At 46.6% G+C, this 26,434-nt stretch overlaps 1 protein-coding gene across 1 annotated transcript in view; it reads right to left on the reverse strand.

Moving 5' to 3' along the window:
* LOC138453728 (two pore calcium channel protein 1-like) overlaps positions 1-26,434 on the reverse strand; it is a 1,160,417-nt gene that overhangs the window by 585,251 nt on the left and 548,732 nt on the right. Inside the window, exon 8 of the mRNA XM_069606850.1 lies at positions 22,297-22,423. Within this exon, the coding sequence (XP_069462951.1) occupies positions 22,297-22,423 (127 nt within the window). The remainder of the gene's footprint in view (positions 1-22,296; positions 22,424-26,434) is intronic.

Raw genomic sequence — 26,434 nt, forward strand, 5'->3', positions numbered from 1 at the left:
TGTGAATGAACTTTGAAGTAAAAGGCAGCTGTGCGATCAGCGATACTAAGTAGCGGAGTGGTCCAGCGAAGGAAGTAGCCCATTCAAAAGTCTCGGTGAAAGGTACGTTATAAAGTGAACTTTGAGTCGAAGTAGTCCTGCGGTTGTCTGTAAAGAGAGCCATGAACACTCGAAAGTCCTTGACAACCCGAAAGGGGTCCGAACCCGATTGACGGAGATCCAAAGTACAATAAGCTTGGGGAAGAGAGCCCCGGCATGTTTGTGTTTAACTGTGACAGAGGGGGACCTACATGATCTGTGTGCTGTAAGGTCTGAGCCCGGCAGAGGGGGACTTATGTGAACTTTGGGTTGGAACACAATTTTGTAGGTCAAGAAAGAGACTTTAACGTGGATGGCCAGCTGGGCCTTAATCCACGGTTTGGCACTACTTAAGAGTGTCAGAAACCGAGCCAGAGTGCGTCATTTTGCCTACGAGTATAGCCTTACTCCATGAGGTTTAACGTGAGGCAGAGAGCTGGTTCTCTTTTTTACACTTTTTGTACAAGAGATAGGACAGGCATTAGGTTTTTGTTAGCATGGGTCATTTTGATTTGATGGACTCCGCTAGGACTGTTTCGTTTATCGTTTGATGGTTGAGACTACTCACATCTTAGTTATAGGGCAAAATAGGAGTTTCTCTGTCCCCAACATTTTCAGTAAAAGTTTTACAAATTGTATCCATTGTGTCAGTGTCATACTTGTGATACCATGCCTTCGCTACAGCTGCAAGAGCCAGGCCCTAAGGTTCAGCCACGCTGTGTTGTGATGCAGAATTGCCCCTCCGTCTCTGGAGAGAAGGTCCAGAAGTAGTGGCAAGCAGATGGACAGAGCTGCCGACAGATACCAGATATGCTGCAGCCACGGCAGATCGACGAGTACAATCCTGCAGTGACACTGTCCGAGTGGGTTGATCACTCGTAGCTGAAGTGGGAATGGAGGAAAAGCATATAGGAAAAGTCCCTCCCACATGAATGAGAATGCATCCCCCATACTCCTCGGCTGCGGGAACCTGCTGGCAAATTTCTGACGCTTGGAATTCGTCGCCTTGTGAAAAGGTCGATCTGGGGTTCATCCCATTCGTGGAATATAAAATCCACCTGGCCCTGGCAAAGCTCCCACTCGTGGCAAGAACATAGCTCCCTGCTGAGCGAGTCTGCAATGGTGTTCTTGGTGTCCGCCAGGTGAAAAAGGGATGAGAAACATGTCCTGATGAATGGCCCACTGCCACAGATTTTGGGTCTCCCTGGCGAGCGCCGGAGGGTGCATCCCACCCTGCTTTCGGATGTAGAATTTGGCGGTGTTGTCCGTGATGATCCTCACCACCTTGCCCCTCAGCAATGGCAGGAAGGACTTGAGGACCCAGAAGACTGCCCAGAGCTCCAGGACATTGATGTGAAGTGTCTTTTCTTCTGGCAGACAGAAGCTTCTGACGTGCAACTGTCCGGTGTGAGCTCCCCAACCGCCCAGAGAAGCATCCGTGGTGACTGTCTCCTGGTAAGGCAGGACTTGGAATGGAGCCCCTTTGCGTGAGATGGGAGCGCACCCCCCACCACTGTATTGCTCATCGGAACTCGATCTTGTCCGTCCAAGAGCCTGAGACTTGCAGCCACATAGCATCCAGAAACTCCAGGAGAGGCCTCAGCTGTAGTTTGCAAATGAGGATGAGGTTGATGCAGGAGGACATCATGCCCAACAGCGACTTGACGGCCCTCACAGTAGCCGACCGTGCCAACTCCAGGCACTGCACTTTCCCTAGGATGGCTACCACTCTCTCCTCTGAGGGAGATGCCATGCAAGTCACTGTGTTGAGTCAGGCTCCCAGGAGCAGAGCGTTCTGTGATGACTCCAAGCAGGACTTTGGATAATTTATAGAGAATCCCAGATCTATCAGCAAATGCATGGTCCTTGCTGTGTGCTGGGATCGAACTAGACAATCATCCAGTAAGGGTAGATGTGGATGCTCTCGAGACGAAGATGCACTACCACCGGAGCCAAGCACTTTGTGAAGACCCTCTGGGCCGATTTGACGCCAAAGGGAAGTGCCTTGAACTGATAGTGTTGCACCTGTACCACAAACTGCAGGAACTTGCAGTGCTTCTCATGGATGGGGAAGTGGAAGTAGGTGTGCTGCATGTCCAGGGATGCCAGGAAGTTGTCTTTCTCCAGTTGGCCGAGCACATGCTGCAAAGTGACCATTCTGAACTTCCTGGACTTCAAGTACTTGTTGAGGCGTCGCAGGTGCAGGACCTTTCTTCACCATTCTGTCTTCTTTCGGACCAAAAAGTATCTGGAGTACACCCCAGAGCCCCAGAGGTGCTGGGGGATGGGTTCTATCGCCCCCTTTTTTAACATGGTGTGGTCCTCCTGCAGCAGCTGTGCCGCATGCTGTTCTTGTTGAGCCTCAGGGGGGATACAAGGACAGCTGCGTTGGAACTCCAAGGTGTGCCCCTGTCAGAGTGTCCAGCATCCATCTGTCAGTGGTGATGGTCTTCCACGAGATGACAAGCCTCGCCAGCTGGCCTCCCACTGTGGTGCACAAGTGGGGGCCCTAACCCACGGCCGGTTCAGGCCTGTTTCGGTGTCAGGGCTCTGCCCCGCGGGCAGCGCCGATGCTGTCCTCTGCTGAAGTATGCCTGCGAGCAACCTCTCTATGCCTCTTGCATCATGGAGTTGGAAGGCTGCCGATAACGGGTGGTGTAGCCCTTGGAGGACCTGCTGGGTGTTCTCCATGAGGATCAAAAGGACGACGACCAACGTTGCTGCAGGGTACCCAGTGAACATGCTGTCTCTGAGTCAGTCTTAATGATTTCAAGAGACTCGTCGACCGTATTCTCAAACAGGTTTTCCCTGTCGAATGGCATGTACAACACCCTAGACTGAATAGCTGGCCTGAAGTTGGTGGCTTTCAGCTATCCATGTTGATGAAGAAACACTGTTTCCCATCTGACGGAATCCGGTGTCTGCGATGTCCAGCGCCACTGTGATGGCGTGGTCTGAGGCCACATCCCCCTTCCACGAACAGCTCAGGCACTTCTGTTTTCTTGTCGTCAGGTAGAAGTGCAGAATAGGGCCCAGCTTATACCAGAATTCTCGATCATAGCAGGACGAAATGGCCACGGCATTAGCAGCTTTAATGGTGCTGGCAACCGTATAGATAATCCTCTTCCCCAGAGCGTCCAGCTTCTTCCCCTCTGGGTCCGGGGGTACCATGGACGAGGACTATGGGTTTGCAGAGCGTTTCCTTGCTGCAGCTGAGTCATGTGAAGGCTGGGGTCTCAGGCACTTGGGGGCTGAGTCCGGGTCTCTGTAGTTCTTCTCGAGCCTGTCCCACTTGAGTGGGGAAGTGATTGGATTCTTCAACAGTGCTAGGACTTAATTCCCGATATCGCCCAACAAGGGGACAGACATGTTTGTTTGTTTATTGATTTGTAGGGCGCACCAAACCCGCAGGTAACTGGGCGCACAAGACACAAGATGACTTAAAGCTTAGGTTACACAATTAAATCAATGCAGTAAAAAAGTGATAGGAGTTATACAATGGAAGTACAGACAAAGAAATACATTATAATACATTATATTACAAATGTGGGTTACATTAAGCAGATATGACAATGCATTACTTACCGTAAAAGCATTTCTGATGGTTGTATCTGCTTAGATGCACATGCTGTGCATAGGTCCGACATCCAGTGGTCACTGCGGAGTATTGCATTTTGTTTTTCGTAGTCGAAAAGGGGACGTCGACAAGGCGTGTCTGTAACACTATCCCTATAGTGACGTGCGTTGTACCCACAATCCCTCACGTGTCGAGGTCCCTCCGTTTGTATTTTTCTGCCCTGAGGGAGCCTTCTAGACGTGAGTGAGTACAGAAAAGAGAGAAATATAGTAGAGGATGTCTATGTTCCTTCCATCCGAGCGGGGAGCAAGGGTGGGCGCATGTGAATCTAAGCAGATACAACCATCAGAAATGCTTTTACGGTAAGTAATGCATTGTCTTCTGATGTTTGTTAATCTGCTTAGAATCACATGCTGTGCATAGACTAGCGAGCAGTACCCGGAGTTGGCGGTGGGTTATGAGAAGGAACAGTAGAGAAAAGATGTCTTAATACTGCCTGTCCCACCTGGGAGTCAGATCTAGAGTGTGCATCTAGACAGTAGTGTTTTGTAAAGGTGTGCACAGAACTCCAGGTAGCCGCTTTGCAGATGGACTCAAGGGGAACATTTGCAATGAATGCTATGGAAGCCCCAGTGCCTCGAGTGGAATGTGCTCTTGGCTTGAAGGGTAGTTCTCTCTTAGCAAGAGTGTAACAGAGAGTGATGCATTGTACAATCCATCTAGATATAGTGGACTTAGAGACTGCATCTCCTTCTCTTCCTGCTGCCACCGAGACAAAGAACTGATTAGTCTTTCTCAGTGATCTGGTTCTTTCCATGTAGAACATGACAGCTCTGCGTACATCTAGTGTATGCAGACTTTTTTCTCCCAAGCTGGAAGGGTTTTGAAAGAACGTTGGTAGTTCTATAGATTGGTTTACATGAAATTTCTAGATGAATTTTGGTGCAAACCTTGGGTGTGTGCGAAGAACCACCTTATCCTTGTGAACTGATACGAACGGGTCTAGTACAGGAAGAGCCTGTAGTTCACTTACTCTCCTAATGGAGGTGATAGCTATTAGGAAAGCAGTCTTAAGAGTGAGGTATTTAAGAGTTGCCTTGTGCATGGGTTCGAAAGGAGTGCCCATGAGTCTAGAAAGTACCACGTTTAAGTCCCATCCGGGAGCTGGGTTAGCTATCGGGGTGTGTATTCTCTTTACCCCTTCCATAAAGGCCTTGATAACTGGTATCTTCCACCACAACACTTTAAGTTGGGAAGTGGTGTATGCAGAAAGTGCCGCTAGGTGGACTTTAATGGAATTAAACACTAGACCTGAATCCAGTAAATGGGTCAAGTACAGAATAATGTTAGTGGCAGAGCAGTCAACCAGGTTGATGTTCTTACTTCTACACCAGATGACAAATCTTTTCCACTTGCTAGAATAGCAGTGGCGAGTATTAGGTTTTCTGGCTTCCCTGAGGATGTCCATACATCTCTGAGGGAGATGTAAATGTCCAAATTCTATGATCTCAGGAGCCAGGCTGCTAAGTTCATGGTCTGAGGGCATGGATGCAGTGTCCTGCCCTTGTCTTGTGACAGCATGTTGTACGGGCAGGGAAGTTTCATTGGGGGAGATAGGGACATCTCCATCAAGTGAGCGAACCATGGCTGCCGGGCCCACATTGGGGCTACTAGTATCATGGTAACCTGCTCTTGGTGCATCTTGTGCACCGCTTTGTTGAGGAGGGGAGTCGGGGGAAAGGCGTAAACAAATTTCCCTGACCATTGAATCAACAGACCGTTCCCCTTGGACTGGTTCTGGGGGTACCTGGAGGCGTAACTTTGGCATTGTGAGTTCTCCAGGGTTGCGAACAGGTCTATTTCCGGGAAACCCCATTGCGTGAAGACGTCTAAGACGATGTTTTCGTGTAATTGCCATTCGTACTCTTTGGGTAGGGGGAAGTCTCTGCTGAGTTTGTCTGCTAGCAGATTGAGTTCCCCTGGTACATGTTGTGATAGTAGGAACATGTTGGGCCTCATTACGACCCAGGCGGTAAGTTACCGCCTGGGCCGTGACTTTACCACCATGGCGTAAACTATGTTTACGCCATGGTGGTTGGCGGACTTACCGCCCCATTCCGACCTAGGCGGGGCGGTAAGTCCCCAATCCCCATTTACCCTTCCCCATTCCCATTTTTGCCCCATAGGGCATAATGGGAGTGGGGAAGGCGTTAATTACGCCACCGTAAATTACGGTGGCGTAATTAACTCCATGGTCCCTTAGCGCCATGGATTTTAACACCTGCTAAAAGCAGGTGTTAAAAGCACCATGGCGCTAGGGGACCTCGTAATCAGGCGGTAAGGGTCGGCGCTGTTAACGCTGCCGTAAACCCCTTACCGCCTGAGTTGTAATGAGGCCCGTTGTGTTTGAGAGCCCACTTCCATATATTCTGGGACAGCTTGGACAGTCCTGGAGAGTGAGTGCCCCCTTGCTTGTTGAGATAGTGCATGGCTGTGGTGCTGTCTGTGAGGACCATCACTGTCTTTCCTTGTAAGTGTTCCTGAAAGGCTTTCAGTGCTTTGAACACTGCTAATAGTTCCAGCAGGTTTATATGCTTGGATGCTAAGCTCGGAGTCCACACTCCGTGAGCAGTCTGATGGGATAGGTGAGCCCCCCATCCTGTAAGGGATGCGTCTGTGGTTAGAGTGGCTTCCACTGCGGGTGTGGCAAAAGTTTTCCCTAATAACAGGTTTTCCTTTGTCCACCACCGTAGCGAGAGAACCAAGGCCTGCGAGACCACCACCAGATCGTCCCATTGTCCGCTGGTCTGACACCACTGGCTGTAGAGCCACTCTTGCATTGGGCGCATGCGCAGGCGCGCGTGAGGTACCAAATAAATACATGAAACCATCATCCCTAGCAAGCGCATTGCTTTGCGTACCGTCACCTCTCGACCTGCCACATATTGGGGGATCTGAAACAGCATGTTTTGGACCCTCTCGTTGGAGGGGAAGACGAGGCCGTCCTTTGTTCGAATTAGAGCCCCTAGGAATTGTTTGATTTGGCTGGGGTCTAAGCTGGACTTCTTTTCGTTGATGGAGAAGCCCAGTTGGGACAAAAGGTCTACGGTCCTTTGGGTATTGGAGAAGCATGTTTCGTAAAAATCCCCTGTTATGAGCCAGTCGTCGAGGTACGGGTAAACCAGGATGGATAATCTGCGCAGGTGGGCCGCTGCCACTGCCAGTACTTTCGTAAATACCCTTGGTGCAGATGCTATCCCGAAGGGTAGTACTCTGAACTGATAGTGTTTGTTCTCTATCTTGAACCGGAGGTATTTTCTGTGCGCTGGCAACATTAAAATATGAAAGTATGCATCTTTCATGTCTAGTGTTGTCATGTAATCCCCCTGTGATAACAGTGGGATTACTTCCTGCAAGGTCACCATACGAAACTTTTGGGGTTTGACAAAGTTGTTCGCTGGGCGCAGATCTAATACAGGGCGCATGGTTAAGTCCTTTTTGGGTACAAGGAAGTACACTGAATAAATACCTTCTGTTACCTGAGATAGGGGGACAGCCTCTATAGCTTCTTTTTTCAGTAGCTCTTCTACTTCTTGAAGAAGAATAGTGAGGTGTTCCGGTGTCATGCGTCGGTTCCGTGGGGGTCTGTATTTCGGGGAAGCATTGAATTCGATGCAGTATCCGTGGGCTATGGTGGGTAATACCCAGCGGTCTGACGTTATTCCCTCCCATGCTGAAAGGAACGATGTTAGCCGGCCCCCGACCGGTGATGCATGGGAGGGGACCCGAATCTTTGGGTCATTTGTTGGTATTGGGCGTGGGGCCTTTTGGACTGGAGCCGCGCCCTCTTCCTTTGCCACGACGTTGGCCTCTTTGACTGAACTGGGTGCTTTGGTTAGAGGGCCAGTTGGTAGCAGAGTAAAATTGTTGTTGGCTTTGCTGCTGGCGTTGGCCACGAAAGGAGCGTCTATTGCCATAGCTGCGTCTGTTAGGTGGCCTAGAAATTTGGTCAAGAGTCTTGATGGTATCAAACTCCTTCTTCGCATGTTCTAGGGCCTCATCAACTGCTTTCCCAAACAGATGTGTTTGCTCTATGGGCTTATTTATTAGGGAAGCCTGGGTTTCTGGCTTAAATCCCGAATTGCGCAGCCAGACATTGCGTTTGAGAAGTATTCCCTGAACCAGGGAGCGGCCAGCTGTCTCTGCGGCATCTAAGGAGGCCTTTACGATGCCCTGGTTTACAAGAGTTCCCTCTGATATAGTAGCCAACAGGCGTGAACGCAGGGGTTCTGGTGCGTCCTCTGCTTCGCTGCGCAGCTTGCTCCACTGTGCATCTGCGTAGCTAGCTAGTAGGGAATTGTTATTCGCGATCCTGGTTGAGAAGGCGGCGGAGGTCGTGATTCTCTTCCCAAGTGCATAGAGCTTCTTGCCCTCTTTGTCAGGTGGTGCCTCACTAGTAGATAGTGGTACCCCCGCTCTCTTTCTTGTGTTAGTCACTACCAGAGAGTCCGGAATAGAATGTCCCCTGATGTACAAAGGGTCAGAAGACGAAGGGCTGAAGAGCTTTTCTATCCGAGGGTTGACCCCTCTGACTAAGGCCGGATTGGAAAGGGAAGGAGTTATTCTTCTCTTTATAGAATCCAGGAGCGGAATGGACTGGCTGACCGGGGCTTTTTCTTTAATAACTTTTTCTACAAAGTCTATGTCCGGAAGAGTCTCCCCTGTGTCTATTTCAAAATGCGCTGCTGCCTTGCGCAATAGTGCATTAAGTGAAGGCTGGTCATCTATGGGGGAGGTGTTCCCAATAGGTGAGTCCTTGGGAAGAGAAGGATGAAAGACATCAGGGTCTGAGTGCACTGATGGGGATTGCCAAGGCTGCACTGATGGGGAGTGCCAGGGCTGTGAGATAGCTGTATCTTCTTCAAAAGCTCCTGCGCTAGTGTAAGGGTCTTCCTCAAACCTCTCCTCCTCCTCTCCACCTAAACACTCCTCATCTTCCTGGAGGTATTGCTCCTCTTCAGTGAGGTCATATGCATCTGTAGAAGGGGGAAACAGCATAGGAATCTTGACCCTAGGGTCATCCTGGGTCCATTCTCTTGGTCTTTTGGGTGTGGGTGGGTTTTGGCTACCCAAAAACCTCTCCATCTTTTCCATACAAGAATGGAGTCTTTCCAGGGTCTCACGGGGAACCCCTGAATAGTCTAGAGGGGGGAAATCAGTGTTTTCACCTTCAAAACGCTTCGAACGCTCCCACAACGTCGACGAAAGGTTTCCGTCGCCCTCAGAAAAGCCCTCCGGTAGTTCAGATGTGCCTTTAGATGGATGGGGCAGTTCCTGGCTACTATTGTGCTTTTTCGGCGTTTCTATTTCCTTGGGTGCGGTATTCGACGTCTGTTTCGTCGTCCGCTTACGTCTGTCCTCGGAAACAATTCTCGCCAGACTCTCGACGACAAGTTCGTCAGTCGAGGGTTCTGGAGTCGCCGTTGCCTGCGTTGCGCGTTGTTTTTCGACGGCCGCTCTATGGAGCGTTACGTCGGATGTTTTTGAGGTAGCGCCCGTATTAGATGAAAGCCCAATCGCTGGTCGCGGCTGCGTTTGCAGGTGGGGCTTGAGACCCTTGCGGTCTGAGGTCGACGCCGCAGTGCCCTGCGTCCCCTTCGGCGCTGGTGGATCCTTCGTCCTGGACGAAGAAGAGCCGTGGGTTGTGTGCTTAGGCCTATGGGGTCTGTGTGCGTCCTTGTCGCCGGGGTGTTCATCCCCATAAGCAGGGCGTGAGCCGAGCCTGTCGGGGCCGGGGACGGACGTCGAGGAGCGCGAGCGCTCCTTCTGGGGGTTAATGACTTCTGTAACGGACGTCGAGTTAACACCCTCCTCGTCACTTTCTGTAACAGCGGCGGCGGGTGAGGAAACTGACTTCGACATAGCGTAGTCCGCCCACCTCTTAACTTTCCGTTCTTTAAGAGTTCTTGGTTTCAAGAGCTTACAGGCCGCGCAGCTGTCCTCTTTATGATCGAGGGGCAAGCAACGATTACAGAGCTTGTGTTTGTCCTTCCAAGTGGCAAAACTTAAAAGGTGTCCTCTCCATAGCTGAGGCAATAAAAACTGGTGATAACAACCCCAAGGGAAAGATAGGGGAGAAAGAAAGACATTCTCGACGAGAAGGTAAAAGTTCGAAACCCCCACTCTCCCTACTGTATGTTGGCCGGCGAGACCTGGCCACGTGTTCGGCAGCGCCGAAGGATCTCCTCCGTCTCTTCTCCTCCGTCGAAAACTTGCTCGGCGGAGAAACAGCTTCACAGCTAACGTCGAGGGGAGGGATCTTTTAACAATAAGTATATATTAAGGACCGAGGTCCGTAGTAATTGTTTAGCAATGTCTCTCTAGGAGCTCCGCGTAAGGCGACCATAAGCTGGGCGGAAAAAAACAATCTGAGGGACCTCGACGCGTGAGGGATTGTGGGTACAATGCACGTCACTATAGGGATAGTGTTACAGACACGCCTTGTCGATGTCCCCTTTTCGACTACGAAAAACAAAATGCAATACTCCGCAGTGACCACTGGATGTCGGACCTATGTACAGCATGTGATTCTAAGCAGATTAACAAACATCAGAAATAGGTATACACATAGTAAATGGACCGGGGGTGGGATCATGTGTCGTTAGAACAAAGCCAATTAAGGGTGATAGACATGATAGTCTATCGCCTGGACTTACAATGTTGATAAAGGAACCCTTCCTTTCTCGTCTCCTCGGGCACCTGTTGAAAAAGTTCAGAGGCCCTGGTCATCATTGAGTGGAAGGAGCTAGCCTCATCCGGCAGAGAGTCCCTTTGCGGGTCATCTGCGCCTGCTGGCTCTCGGTCCACTGGCACAAAGTTATCGGCTTCCTCGATATCCGCCATGGTAGCCATGTCCATGTCTGTGTGCATGGCAGGATCCACTGTCGGGGTCAATGCCATAGGAGGAGGCAGCGATAGAGGTGGTGTCGGTTGGCGTCTTGGGCCAGCAGGGTTCTTTGACTTGCGTTTGCACCTAGAAGGGCTTCCAGAAAGCGGTCTTGGAGGACTTCTAGGCAGAGCAGGGTCCGGAGTGGGCGGCAGTCTCTGCTGAATATCTGATACCTGCATGCACAGCGTGGTCAGAATGTCCAACAAATTGTCCCTGGGCTGAGGTGTTGGAGGAATGAGAGTGGGAGGCTCTGGGCTGGTACACCTCTTCTGGAGAGGTAGATGAGAGTTCACCCCACGGTGACCCTCCTTCCAACAAGGGTCCCTGTCCCCCTTTATGGTCTGAATAGTAGCCCTCGGGCAGGTCGTCACCCTCATCAGAGCTAGTATAGATGTGCAGCCCCTTGTTCTGTACCCTTCCGAGGGGTTGTAGGAGCCTTACTCCTTCCCTTCTCCTGCGACTTCTGGGGGGAAGCGGCTGCTGTCCCCCCTTCCAGGTGTCTTTGCCGAAGCCGCACCAGTTACCTCAAGCCGTTCCGGCAGGGGCACCGGAAGGGGCAGCCGTTGCTGCAACTGTGGGCACCACCCTTGTGGTTAATTGAAGAATTAGTGGTAGTCGATGAGGCTGTCGATGGGGTGGTAACAGCAGTCGTCTACATGGCTGTTGATGACCATGTTGATGGTGTTGTCTTTGCTGGTTGAGATGCTGAAGCTGATGGCGTCGCCAATAGAGGCATCGAAGGGCCCACTTTGGATCTCTCTTTCGTCCCCTTGTCTGTTTCGCAGGAGTCAAGGACTTTCTCTTAGAGGGTTCACCCCTCACTGGTAGGCTCACCCTGGATGTGGTCAGCGATGGTGACCTTGTCCTTCCAGAGCTGAGATCTGCAGCAGTGGCGAGCCCAGGGGATCAGTGGTGTGCGGCCTTGCCTTCTTTTTGACCACCCCGGGTGCGGCGTCCTTAAAGGACCTCAACCTCTTTTCTAGGTCATTCGATTATGGGACCGGCCGCTCCTGGGTGAAGCATGACCATGCCCAGAGGCAGAGTCAGAGGACTTACCCGATTTTAACCATGCTGCCAGCCTGCTGTAGCGATCCTTGCAGGTATGTTTTGAAAAGCCGTGGCAGACCTTGCATCTTGCCTCATCATTGTCTTTGGAGGATAGCTCCGGGGCAATGTGCTCGCCTCGGGAGCAAGACGACACGGAGCAACACAGGTTCGGTCTCCGGGTCCGAGCTTAGAAACCTTTGGGTATTGAGCATGTTATAAATAACCTATCATATCATACCATGGTCCGGATGCAGACAGTAATGACATTTTTGGTGTCGATCCTCCACGAAAACGTTCCTTAGTCCACATTTCGCGCACAGTTTGAAGAGGAATCTCTTCACCTCGGTCATGTCGAAAAGGCACGAAGTAGGTTGCAAGCCTGAGCCTTCTCTGATCCGAACAAAGATTCTCAATGTAGTATCTTCACCAGCAGCGGATCCCCGCTGCCGGTAGTCGACCTACGGTCAAAAAACTAAAGATATTGGGAAAATAGCTCATAGAGCACTAATAGGAAGCCCAACAGTGAAGCGTGCGGTAAAAATCTGAAGATGGCCACTTAGTTTAGGGGAGAGTACTGTCATTGAATGGGGGCAGTATGACCCAGAGGACAGTGATTGGTTTAGAGGAGAAATACAGTTTTCAAGCGAAAGTGAAACTGTTTTTTCTTTTACAGAGGATTCCCAGTCTGACGACAGGGAATATTCATGAGCATGTGAATCCATGCCAGACCCCATGCTGGAGAAGTGATGTGCTACTGTAACCCTTCAAATGGGTGAACAATTGGGCTTTTCAAATGTGCACCTTCTAATTTTCTAAGCAATCTATTTCAGTGAAGGGTTAAGAGTGATCCTTCTTCACATTCATTTGCATTGCACAGTACCACTATATACCACTATTGCATGCAAGCCATGCCCATCCTTAGAAAAGGGATGGAAAGGATGAAAAACCCTGTTAAAAATATTGCATGAAGATGTTCTGAATTACTGCAAGCTGTATTTCAGCAGATCCAAATCCACAACCCTTGTACTGATGGTTTTGCTGTAATGATGCAGCATTCAAGAATTGCCATAGGGATAAATATAGCAATATTAACTGGGTCCCTGGGCTTTACAGATGGTAACAGCCCAGGGCACGAGTTAATATGCCTTCACTTCACTCAGGCCTTTAAGGAGGGTCCCTGGGATGCTACAGTACAACCATGCGACTAGGTTATTACTACTTTTAACATTCCGGGGTGCTACTAGCAATGTATTTGGTTGACCCAATGTGTCCCTCACTCGCCACAGCCTGTTGATTCAAGCAAATACTCACTGAAGATGGCTGCAATGGAAATGAAAGGCAGAGATCCACACATGTGGATCCGATGGCGGCCTGACATCTACAAGCAGCTCTGCGGGTTTGCTGCACAACAAAAAAAGAGGTCAGTGCAAGCAGGGACAGGTGGAGGAAGAGGAGGAGGATGTGGCCAGCCAAAGGAAGAGGAAGTGGGGAGAAGGAAAGGGGCAGGTGCAGGCAGCTTTCACTTTGCTCAGAACGTGGGCAAGATTCAGCCCTCGATCCAAACAACCAGATTGTCTACCGTACCCATCCATTGTGCTAATAGTGATTAACAAATCAATTTTCTCGTGAGGAGCCTATAGTGGGAAAAGATTGTAGCCTCAGAGGGTTGGAGGTGATCAATAGTTTTATGCGGCACTCCCAAAAGCAATATGGAATTCTGCTGAATATCCCAAAGAGATTTTCAAGAATAGAGCTGGGAACAGTTTACAATTACAGAACTTTTCAATATGACTTTCGGATCAGAGATCCTGAACCTAACATTTTGTCCCGCTTTTTACTGAGATGCTGGGCTGTTATCATCCGAGGCCATTTAGACTGACCTTTGGAGGCCTGGCAGCAAACGGAGCAGATGCTATCTAGACCGACTCCATCCGCATACCCCGAGAAATCCTGTCAGAATCCTACCCTCGATTGATTCAAGAGTTCCTGCAGTGGTTCGAGACCCTTCAGAAGACACCGGCAGCACACTGACACAAGACAGCCTGAATTAGATGCTGGTAACTGGGAAATCTGTGGCATGCAGGAGGGGAGGCCAACATTTTGGGCAGGACAGCGGAGGCAAGAAGGGAAGTAGAGACGGCAATGAAGGTGCTGGAGCCCTTGGATGTGCAGGTCGCCAGCCGGCGGTGAACTCGCTCCCCAGGTGCGATGAGGCAAAGCTTCACTGAGAGGTCCGTGCCTCCTCCGATGCAGCAACAAGGCCATACAGTGAGAGGGGAGGCTGTATAGATGGCGCTGTCTCTGGGGAAAAGGGAATAATTAACACTCTCCCTGGAGGCAGGATTACGTGGGTGGTGCTAGATTCTGCAGCCACGCCAGCCGTCAGAGCCCATATAGATTGGTGCACCAGGAACAAGTGTTGCGCCGGGAGTCATATTGCAACATGTTATTAAGCCGAGCACTGTATTTCATGGACTGAGGGGTTCACAATTCAGATGAGTGCACATAATGACTAACTGGTGGAAGCAGGCATTCTCACATTACGCAGCACAATTAAAAAGATCCCAAGCCCGGTCTGTTTATTCCACTGTGGAGCATGGATACCCTTCCCTCCTGAGGAGAGTGTGCAGCCTAGCTGACCAGCCTCTGGCCTGGAAATACCAGAAGGCTGGTATGGACTGGATGAAAGAGGCTGATTGTGTAATTTGAGCAAGATAATCATCATGGTTAAGGGACAACACCATCAGCAGAAGCTAGAACAATGTCTGGGGCCCACAGGAGGTCGACCCAAATCAGTGCCAAACCCTGCAGGAAATGCTACAACAGAGAGTGGGGCAGGAGGTGAAATATCAATGAAGAACTGGATGGCGGTGATACAAGACTCCAGGTCTCTTTATCAGTAAGATACAGTCAGTAGGAATCAGCAGCTAGTTATATTGTAGTGTAATGTTAATGGCCTATGTGACAGCATAAAGAGGGGAATGGTATTGCAGATGATGAACCGGTATCAACCGAATTTTGTGTTTTTTCAAGACACACCTTCTAGAGATGGAATGCAATTTCTTTAAATGATCTAACTATACTGTAAACATGCATGTAGAGTTCACAAGGGGCTCTCGCAAAATGATGGTACTGGTGCAAAAAATGTCCCTTTCACTGTCTCAGTGACCGTCCGAGATGTTAGGGGGCTGTTTATATTACTAATAAGGTCTCTTAGGGGAGAAGATTTGGGACTGCTCAATGGTTATGCCCCGCTGCCTCTGAATAAGGATCTCGTCTGTGAACTACAAAGGTTGCTCGCTTGAATATTAGGTCGATCATAACTGGTGGATGGAGAATGAGACTGAGGTAATTGAAAAGAACCGAGATAGTTTCCCGGGAAAGCCAGGGTTACACCAGGCACAAACAGTACTTAATGAGTTTGCAACTGCCAATGGTATGATGGATGTCTGTACATCTGCAGACATTGGGCTACTCTTTCCATTCTGGAGCACATCTGTCCCTCTCTAGGATTGACCTCACTCTGAGGTGGTTAAGATATTATAGATGCTGAACTCCTACCGAGGGGCATCTCAGACCACTCCGCGCTGCATGTATTGCTGGGGGTAAAAACTAAAAAGGGATTGTTCCTTCTGGACTCAATGCATACTATGTAGGGTTCTAGAGGTAATGTACAAGCTACAGAACAAAACAGTAGAATAGTTTGAGTTGAACACTACATCAGTAGAGTTGCTATGGGAGGGATACAAGGCAGTGGTGTGGGGAAAGGTGATGTCGATACTCACAGCCAGGGAACAGAATGGGATTGCAAACTAGCTGAGCTGGAGCAGGTAGATCTGGAGTGGCAATTCCTGACAAACCGCTCCACGGATACACAGCGTCAAGTCCTGCATGCAAGAGACTCCTGCTGCACAATATCAGCAGAAACATCGAGGCAAGCCCACTTGGCATCTCGGGCATGAGTGTATGAAGTAGGTAACAAAGCAGGCAAACTACTGGCGTGGCTAGAAAAAAAAAAGAGATGAACCCACGAGATATGTGAAACAGATCTCCAATGAGGCTAGAGGGATGGTTTGGGATGATAATGAGATCTGCGAACGTTTGCGGATTACAAACAGTAGTATGCAGTCTCAGAAGATCACAGTACAGGGTATACAGACATTCTAGAAAAGATCTCCCTTTTGTGCATAACCACAGGGCAAGTGGCAAAGCTGGAAACGGAGATAACACAAGAGGAAGTGGGGGCGGAAATTGCGTCACCACCATCTGGGAAGACACCAGGTCCCAATGGATTCCCAGCTGAGCTTAGGAAAAGGCTTGCAGAGGAAGTAACAAGTCCTATGCTGACTATACTCCAAGATAGCCAGGAGAATGACTCCCTTCTCCTGGTATCTGGGTAGTATTTAAAAGAATGTTCTCTTGCACAAAGGTTGCCAGGGGGAATGGCTCCCTTCCCCTGGCTTGTGGGTTCCACACAGTCAACGCGTTGGACAAGGGCGAATGGCTCCCTTCCCCCGACATCTCGTGATTATGTCCCAAGAGGTTTTGTGTCACCTTCAGGAGAATGACTCCCTTCTCCTGGTATTTAAAACCTACTCTTTTGTGTTTTTCAACTTGCTATATGTTTTCCCAATCTTTCTTGGTACCAGCAAAGTCCCAAACCCTTCTCGGCTGGTAAATGGACTTGCCTTTGCCATTTTGCAGACGACGTTCTCTTCAGGTTCTCAGATATCTTTTGTTGGGGTCCCATACCCTTCTCTGGTGGTCAGTGGTCTTATTGCTGCTATTGCGATGAGAAAGAAGTTCTCCTCAGATGCTTGGTTCACTCTTGGTAGGGGCCACAGCCCTTTTCTAGTGGTCAGTGGGCTTATGGTTGCCGCAAGGATGTTCTCCTCAGATGCTCGGCTTACTCTTGTTAGGGTCCCAGACCCTTCTGTGTTGGTCAGTTGTCTTATGTCTGCCACTGCAGCGAGGACATTCTCCTCGGATGCTTAACTTACTCTTGTTAGGGTCCCATACCCTTCTGCTGTTGTCAGTGGATTTATGGCTGCCACTGCGATGAGGACGTTCTACTCAGATGCTTGGTTAATTCTCCCAGTGCCCAGTAGCTGCCTCCTTGCTACTGGAACAAGGGAAATCCTTCCTGATGCACTCTACACGGTTCTGTTCCCCAATATCCTTAAAGCTGCCACTGGGGGTGAGGAACATCCTGTTGTGTCCCTTGCTCCACCTCCCCCATATCCTTACTGGGTCTCCTATGGCTCCCTTTACCTTCTCGTGGGATGCAACGTGTCACTGGCCCTTCTTGGGATGGGGTTCCATGTTGGCGGCTTCCTCTGCCTCATCATCCACTTTGACGGTCCTGGTGCACCTTTGCTGTCCTCGACTCCTTACTGTCTTGGCCTCGCTCTGGGACCTGACAGTCCACCTTGTTGTGATCGCACCACTGCTTCTTTCCTTCGGCCTCACAGCCTACCGCCAACATCCTTCACACAGCCTCTCTTGGAGTTCGAAACTCCCGGGATCCAGCGGGCTCCTGGCTTCCCCACGATTGCCTTTCCCTTAGTCCTCCTCCTCTTTCCTTTTTATCTTCTGGGCTCTGCCCAGCCACAGCGTCAACATCTGCAGATACTGTCCCTTTGGCACTTCTTATGCCTCTGGTGAGCCACCTCATGGCAGCATTTAAGTTTTGGTTACTCTTCATGGTTGTTGTGTTCTACCTCGTCTCAGTATCCCATGTGCTAGACAAATGCATGTGCTTACTGTCAATGAAATGGCTAGGTATGTAAGGGGGGCTAGGGAATGTTGGGGTGTGACGTGACTTAACAGGCTGTGCCCTAGGTGGTCGTCCTTGTCCCTAGAGGGGAGTCCCTCCCATGAGGTCCTCCTAACCACCCCTAGGAGGACTATTGGGTAGCGGCCGCACTTCCCTAGCCTCATGGAAAAGGGTTCCCCCTGGGTAGAAGTGACAGCACCTTATGAATCTTTGGGCTGAGTAAAGAACTCCAAGGTCTGATTCAACCAGACCAAATCGAATTCCTACCTATTAGGGTGACCCACATGAACATCCGGAGACTCCATGTGGCCTTGGAGATGGCTGACCATATCTCAGGGCCACTGGTGGTAGTGGTTGATTTTGAAAAAGCTTTTGTTTCGGTTTACTGGGGGTTTGTCTGTGCAGTGATGGAGGGCATGGGTTTTGGGCCAACATTCTAAAGTGGGTCAAGTTGCCATTTGAGAAACTGCAAGCGTCGGTCTGGGTTAATGGGAAAACGTGTAAACACGTCCCGCTGGAGAGAGGTACACAACAAGACTTTCCTCTGTCCCCGGGTGTTACTAATCCTGAAGAAGGTTGTGGTTTTATGAATATTTTATGCATGGTTTTACACTTTGTATTATTTTTAGGATGAATTTTAGAATAGATAACATGCTAATTTTGTAGAATTGTGTCTTGTAAGGTAGGATGTACTAGGGTCGCAATGTTTGTATATACCAACTTTCACAATATATGTGTGTCCTCTTTGACAAAATAAAGACAATATGATTTAAAGAAATTTAACGACTAAGGACCTATTTGGTACATGGCCCTAGTTAGGTATACTATGGACTGAAGAGAAAGAGTAAGTAAGACTGTGTGGTTCTTTAGTTTTTGATTGTCCCTAGGCAGATTGAGGGCTGAACCAAGCGGTCTATAAACTAGCCCAATCTAGTTTCTTTTTTGTTTAATTTGTTACTAATCCTGGCCATGGAACCCCTGGCAATTTGGCTCTGGTGAAACCCTCCTATGACAGGCTTTGTGTATCCGTCGGGGCGCGAGGATTGCGTTTCTCTATATGCCGATGATCTGTTGTTATACATGGGGATCCACAGTGATCCGCTACCAGGATATCAGAAATCCTGCAAACCTATGAGAGAATAAGTGGCCTTGTGGTTAATCGGGAAACATGTGTCAAACTTCTGTTAAAAGGGGGCCCAGAAGCAATCCCAGACAATACTGCCTTTCGAGTGGCAATTTGTTAGTTGAAGTATCTGGGTATTCAGGTTGGTCAGGAGTCCGGACCCTGCAGTCTTCCAGGATAATATCCAGAAACCCATAACTGCAAGATTTATGGCAGCTTCTGAATTCTGGTCAGCACTACCCCTCTCTGTTCTGGGGCATGCAGCAATGATCAAGATGATGATGATGTTGCCTAGGTTCTTTTACATCTTCCCGAACACCCCCATCACAATTCCAGACAAAGAATTTTAGGTTATTGAAGGCGTGCGGAGGAAGTTGTTGCAGTGGGAATCTCAACTGAGGATAGCATTGCAAACACTATCTGGATCAGCTTGTGATGTAGGGATAGGTGTTCCAGACCTCCAAAAATATTTGTGGGCTTACCAACTGGCTGTGGTGAATGAATGGTTGTGGGGGACCGACTCTGCCCACATATTGAATTGCAGTACGTGGCCTGGGACACAGAGATGTGCCACAGGCTCTGTATGGAGGAGTGAGGGGGGCTGAACCACTTTCAATCTCCAAGAAAGTGATTAGAGAATGGGAGAAATCTCGGAAAGAGGAGGGCTAGGAAGGGGGCGTTACAATGAAAGCTCAGCTATGGAACAAACTAGACTTGCTAGAATTACTGAAGCTGCCTTTTGTGTCACAATGGCACACACAGAATATTCGTACAATGGAGGATGTGCTCCTGGACGGGCATGTGAGGTGGTATCAAGGTCTATGAATGGACACACAGTTGTCTGGATTGGACTATCAGTATATCCGGTTCCGACATGTGATATGGTCATATGCAACTACGAGTGCCCCTGAAAGCCAATGTACATGCCAAACTCTTGGTTAAGAAGGCCATTTTGATTTTTGTGCTTTTTTAAGAACTTTGGGTTTCACCCTAAGTTAATCAGGGCAATCCAGATGTTGACCCCTTGATCGCTGTGCCTGGAGAGGCATAGCTTCACCGTACTGATGAGGCCCGGCTAGGCCAAAACACCTGTCTGGGGTTGCTGTTGGTACTCTTGTACATAGGAGAAATGCCTAGCATTTCATTGCTGGACTGCCTTTGGGGGTGGGATAAAGGCTGATATGCAAATGGTAATTTCTCCTCTGTGAAAGGTACTATGAGCTAAAACGTGGGTGTAGACCCTCCCAAGTGGGCACCTTTCCATAGAACAGGTTATTTGGCCAAGTTTGTTTGCGGTAGAGTGGCTCCCAGACCTTTTCATGCATTTTGATTCTATACCAAGCTTTGAAAAGCTTTAGGACGAGTCCCTTGTCGAAACTCTGACTTAAATGGGAGGCAGATTTGGGGCCTCTCGATGCGGAAGAATGGCAGGAAGCTGTGATGACCCCTAGGGTAATTGCCATAGCTGCAAGGTTTAAGCTAATACAATTGAAAAACTTGCACATATCATATTATACCGGGGAGCAACTGTTGAAGTGGGATAGGACGAATGGCCCTAATTGTTTACGCTTCCACAGGGCGGCTGGAACCTTTTGTCACAATTTTTGGCTGTGTCCGAACATCCAGAAATTGTGGCCTAGGATAGTGAATAAGGTGTCGGCAGTAGTGTTGCAACAATTTTGAAAGACCCAAGGCTGATGTTGCTGGGAGTATTGTTACACATCGCCGCAAGTGGTCTCTAAGGGCACGGACCCGCTTGTGCGGCGCTTTGATTCCTAACACCTCCAAGTTGGAAGCTTGTGATTCTCCCCGACTGGCTGGTAGCGGTGTAGTTGTTGCACGCTCCTTTGACGTGCGGCCGACCGATCACGTGATCCTTTATCTGGAAACAAAGCGGCCAGTGCTTTGCGTCGCTTCGGTCTTTGACGCTCCGTGAGTTCGCTTCTAAATCCTCCTCTCTCTCCATGCTTGCATTTCCCTCTGTGCTTGCGGTTCCAACTTACCCTGTGTTTACTTTCCCTCTTCAGATCCTTCCCTCAGCTTTCGCTAGCATCGTTCTCAGTCAGCTTTGTGGATCAATCTCATTCGTTTCCCATTCTGGCCAGTCTCCCATCTGAGTAAGTTCCCATCCTCTAGGGTTCCTTAGTGTATTTCTACCTGGTTCACATCTCCTGTTATCCTTCCAGATTCTCTCGAAGCTTTCCTACTCAGCCAGGTTACAGATTCGAACTCTCGTCCTCTTCCCTCAGTCCTTTTCGGGTAAGAGGATTTCCATTGATCTCTCTTTCCTTTTCTGTCCTTGGGCTCTCCTCTAACCTGCTCCCTATTTCTTCCCTTCTCATAACTGCAGACAAGGTGTCTTATGTGATTCCTGGGGGTTCCTGTCGGAGACATCCAACTTTCTACCATCAGCCTGATCTGCACGAGCGGGATTTCGTCCAGGGTTTTCTCCCCATTGAGGGTTTCCTTGGGAGTCCTGCCCTCTCACCTGGGTCACTACCCTGGGCTGAGTGGCCAGGGCTGTCACTGGGAAATCTTCCCATCTGCTTTGGTTCTCCCAGTTGGAGTCATCGATTGCCAAGGTGAGCTGTTTGTGGATTTTTACCTAAATTTGTACTACAACAGCTTTAATTACTGATATATACAGTGGCTTGACAAGTATGGACAGACAAGCTACGAAAAATAGTTTATCTCAAAAGCAATGATAAGGGCCAAGAGGATCATCGTCACGCAATGGCGAGCAAGAGAAAGCCCGAAGTTCTCAAAGTGGGTAATAGACACAAATACATGTATGGCAATGGAAGAAAAGGTATACAGAACCAGAATTCAGGAAGATCTGGAATAAATAGGGTAATGCTGATTGATATTGTTGAATAAATATTGTACCCTTTAGCGATGAATTATTTATGTGATGTGGGGAGCGAAGGGTGGATTTTATTGTGCCTTGGGGAAAGGGATCCTAGCAATCTGTATATGGGGTTGGAGTACAATGCTGCAATCCCTTACTTGGTTCAAGTTTATATTATAAAATCAATAATAATATACACAAAAAATGAAAAATAAGAGAGCTATACAAATCAGGTGCGTATAAGTGTTGTAGAACACCTGTTTGACCAATTAATGATTTGATCTGCCCAACAGAAATATGTATTTTTGCAAAACTATACACTGTCGTACAGAAGTGGCATTACCTTTGTTTTTCTTTTTATATGGTTAAGTGTGGAGCAATAAGTGCTTAAATGTTTCAATCCGCCCAGTAAATAAAAGTAACAACCTAGAGTAGATTTTAGTTACTGACTGGTTTGAAAGAAAAATGTGTATTGTGCATGTGTTAGTATGATGTATGCGTTGTTTTTCTATTGAGCAAATAAATATGATTAGTTTGGGCGTCTTAATTCAATTTCCGTAGCCTTGAGCGGAATGTCTGTAGTCATGTTTCCAATGCATTTTTTGACAATCTGAATGGAGTGATTTCCATGTGTTCAAACTTCTAGCCTTTTTGAAAATTATTATAAACCTTATATGTAATTTACACTGACCGTTCACAATCCCTGTACTTGTGTATTCATGTAAGGTCATGTTCGATTGTTAATATGTTTGCTGCAACTGTTAATATTTTAAGACAGACTAAATGATTACACAATTTAATACGTTAACACTCAGTAAACAGTGTTTAGAGTCCAGTGTATTAATGAAGCCGGAACTGTGTTAAGGTTTCTGTTTTTATTTACATTAAAACGTTTTACCTTCAAGTGCTTCTTGTAATTGTTGTACACGACAGCAAGGAACACAGACATAAAGATGTAAGTATTGATTATTATGTAGGCTATGAAGAAGAGGCAGTACCACCAGTTGTAGTTGAAAGCAGGCATCCTAAAATTAAATAAAATAAAAGTTAGAACTTGTACTTTCATTTTAACTATTCAAAAGACAGGTGTTTCTACACCAAGCCAGTGGCTGAATACAATTACTCAGAACAAACGTCATGTACCAGCTTTCCCAGAAAGTTTTGCGGATGCACAGAAAAGCATGTAAGCAGATTTAATGAGGACAACGTCTGAACCGAATACTGGAATGCATTTTATGGTGAAAGTGGTGTTTCTTGGTGGGATGAGAAGGAAGAGCAGACCATGGGCATTTAGATGAGTCTGGCAGCAAAGGTATTGCCAAATACTATATTTGCATAAATGGTTGGGGAAAACTTCACAATTGTGATATTGGTTTAGACCAAGTAAACCTTACACAAAAGAAAAAACATTTACAATAGGATCAAAAATGGTACAAATACAATTCTCTAGATTACTTTTTCTGGATACAGCAATTGATTTTCAAACTAATAGAAATTAAGAAAATACTTTAGTAAAGTGCTTGTGCTAGTGCAAAGTGCTACTAAAGTGCTTAATATAGAATAGGTCATACAATACATGCCTGTAAAAATCAAAGCTCCCTACCATGTAACAGCAATAAGATGATACATTAGGTTTAAACATTTTAATACTGCTATTGCTAATGGAATTTCATTCCCACTAGATAAACGTAACCAGAAATCCCGTTCCAGCAACCAATTCTCTGCATTAACAAAAGTCCTAAATAATGTCATTCGTACATTGTGGAGTCTAGGACACTGGATCACCAAGTGTTTTAATGTTTGGATAGTATCCGGTTGCCCACAGAAACAACAACCTTTCTCCAACAAAGGCAATTTGGTGTGTAATGCTAATTTTTCCTCCATTGGTAAGAGGTTCATTATAAATCTCAAGAATTGGGATCTCCAATAAGCATTTGGAAATGTACTCAAATATCTCGGATTTGTTCCCAAGGGTTTATCTAATTTAAGAATGTCATTTAAAATTTGAAATTTCCTAATTTTTCCATCATTTTTCTTAACCCCTATAGGATTACAAATTAGCGCTTCAACAGAATCATAAATATTATTTAATATTATTTCTCTCTTAGTTGTAAAATCGTAAATGGGACCAGCTTTCTGATGTAAAACAATATCTCTAAAATCACAAAACGGCGAGTTGTTGGGGGCAGAGGGAGGGGATAAGAAATAATCTATAAAAAACATACATTTTGCCTTTTAGCAAGCCATAAAGTGAAATCAAACCAATTTGAATCGAATCGAATGATCGAAATCGGCACACAGTTTAGAAGGGCCAGCGATTTTTTCCAGATTTTACTTTCAAGCTTTAGGACAATTGATTAACATGATAAATGGTAAATCTCCTGTCCATAAAGAAGGATTGGCACTATTTCTGTTACATAGACATTGATGAGTGGTACTATTGAAAATGTATGGTACACTTTATTAATCCTTTTCATTTTGTTTAATCAAGTATAGCCAGTTTTTCAGGCGAAATTATATGGGTTCATAGAATTACTATGACATCTTAAAATCTTTTTGCACGGTTTGTTAGGGCATTATTATCTGCATATTGGATGATGGAATAAATAAATCGCTGAAGACCCAATTGTGTTTCGTCTAGTAAAAGACCATCATCCGCATTAGCTAGCCAAAATATTTTAAAATCTTTCACCCTAGGAGCAAGAATGGATGAGGTAGCAAGGTGCGCCCCCATGTCAGATGCATACAAATTAAAGAGGCAAGGAACCAAGATGCATCCCTGTCGTAGACCTCTTTATGCTAGATTACCTTGAGAGACGGTGCCACGATGGTCCAACCTTACTTTTAAGCAGGTGTCCGTAGACCAAAATAGACAAAAGTGGTTTAGGCATATGCCAATCATCTAGATTATTCCATAATAAACACCTGTTAACTGTATCAAAAGCCAGAGAAAAATCAATGCAAACAGCAAAAATAGGGGGAGTGCTTTATCGCTAGGCTCTTTGTTGTATAGCATTCAAAATAAATCCATTTAAAATAGTTCCAAGCCCTTTCCTAAATGCTGTTTGGAATTTGCCCAGGCAACCCATAGTTACCACCCACTGCTCCAATTCAAAAACTAATGATGCAAATGTTTTGCTTTCGGCAACCAGAAGAGCAATGGGACTGTAATTAGCCAGGTTTAGTCGATCTGCTTTGTCGTACATGGGGATTATAATGGAGCATTTCCAAGAATTATGAGCAGATTTTAATGCAATCACATTTTTGAAAAATAGGTACAGTATAGCCGCCCAATTATTTGTATTGCTTTTCAGGATATAGTTACTTACACCATTTGGACCAGCACCCCTAGAAATCAATGCTTTCTTGATAAAGCGTTCCACATCTTCAAGGGTAAAGTTCAGCTCCCACAACTGTGATGGGTCGACAAACAACGTGGAGAAATACATGCCCCACCTTTCTTCAGTTACAGGATTTCACTGAAGATCAACCTGTCATGTGTTCAAAGAATTAACTAAACTGCAAAAATGATGGGTATGTTTAGTTATGACTATTTGCAACTTGCAAGTGACAGTAGCTTTGATGCCAATTTTTATAATGATGTGAGCTAGATGAATGTGTTCTGTTTTTTTCTAGTGCGGAGTATGCTAATTTATGGATTTATCTCAGACTCCACCTTAATTCACGCTTCTTAAGTTGTACAGCATGAGCATGCACTTTCATTTTTAAAGTGGGGCTTTCTTGTTTGGCCGGAAATGGTTATAAATAAAAGTCGGAAAATGGGCAGGAATAAGAATATTCATTCTTTTTCATTAATTGTTGTATTTTCAAATGTTGGGCCTATTTGCCTATATAGATGTTAATGTTATTGATCTTCAGAACAATTCTGGTTCCCTGGTGTAGTTATTGTCAAGTTGGCTAAAGTTTGTGTTTTCATTCAGCCAAGCATCAAGAAAAACGTGGTCAAGCAGTTCAGTATCTCGGAACATGAAAAACTTGCATAACTCAATGTGATTTCTTTCGGTTGACTCTTTGCACACAACAGTGGAATAAATCAAGGATTGACAGAGGCTCAGTCAGTCATACAGCTTTATTTTGGATGAACATCCATAAAAGCAAATACAAAGATAACAGTTAAACAGCAAAAGCTTACAATGAGTTGAACTGCATAAAATACACTTAATCCTGTCAGAGTTCATCCTTTTAACAATCTTGTCTTCAGAAAGGTTCAAAACGATATAAAACAAAGTCATGTTTGTTTGTGGGTTTGTATATGGCGTTGATCTTGGAATGCAACTCCTCATGAACGGTGAGGTGTGGAGTCATGAATTTAGCATGGGATGTTCTTTATTTCATTGGCGAATTAATGCAACTATTTCTAACTCATTAGGTCATCCCATTCCCCAGATAATACCTTTGGTTTGGTTTTACAGCATTACGTTTTGTGGTGTTCTGTGCGCCATCTAGAGGTCATTTGTAGAAAGTACTCATCATCGCTCTGTCTGTGCTCAACTGGTCTTGCATTTGTTTGTTTTCAAATATTTTTTAGAAGAGAGAAGTGTGTCTTTCTTTTCATTGATTTGTTTTGCAATAAAATTGATTAATCTTAATTTAACTAATTAACTAAACACCAACTTTTTATTTACCTCCAATTTAAATTCTCGAATGAATATCATAGTTGTATGCTTACTCTGATTATTTGCAGTGTGTGCTTAGCAGCGAAAATGGCCACCACTGCTAATAACACTGCAAATAATCAGAATAAACATACACATATGTTATTCATGTGAGAATTGAAATTGGAGATAAATGAAAATTTGCTATTTAATTAATTAGTGAAAGTAACATTTAAAAATAAATGTTATTACATTTTCAACAAAATAACTCACAGACTTATAAATTATATCAAGGTACACATTTTCTTCTTTACATCTGTGCAATCCTCAAACTAATCCGCCTACCTATACTCTTCCGATTGTGTTGGAGCATGTGTCTGAGTCTGGGTGTCCTCCTGAGAAGGGACAATCAGTTCTTGC

Source organism: Ambystoma mexicanum, chromosome 4p (genome assembly GCF_040938575.1).
Source record: "Ambystoma mexicanum isolate Mex_15411 chromosome 4p, UKY_AmexF1_1, whole genome shotgun sequence".
Taxonomy (NCBI): domain Eukaryota; kingdom Metazoa; phylum Chordata; class Amphibia; order Caudata; family Ambystomatidae; genus Ambystoma; species Ambystoma mexicanum.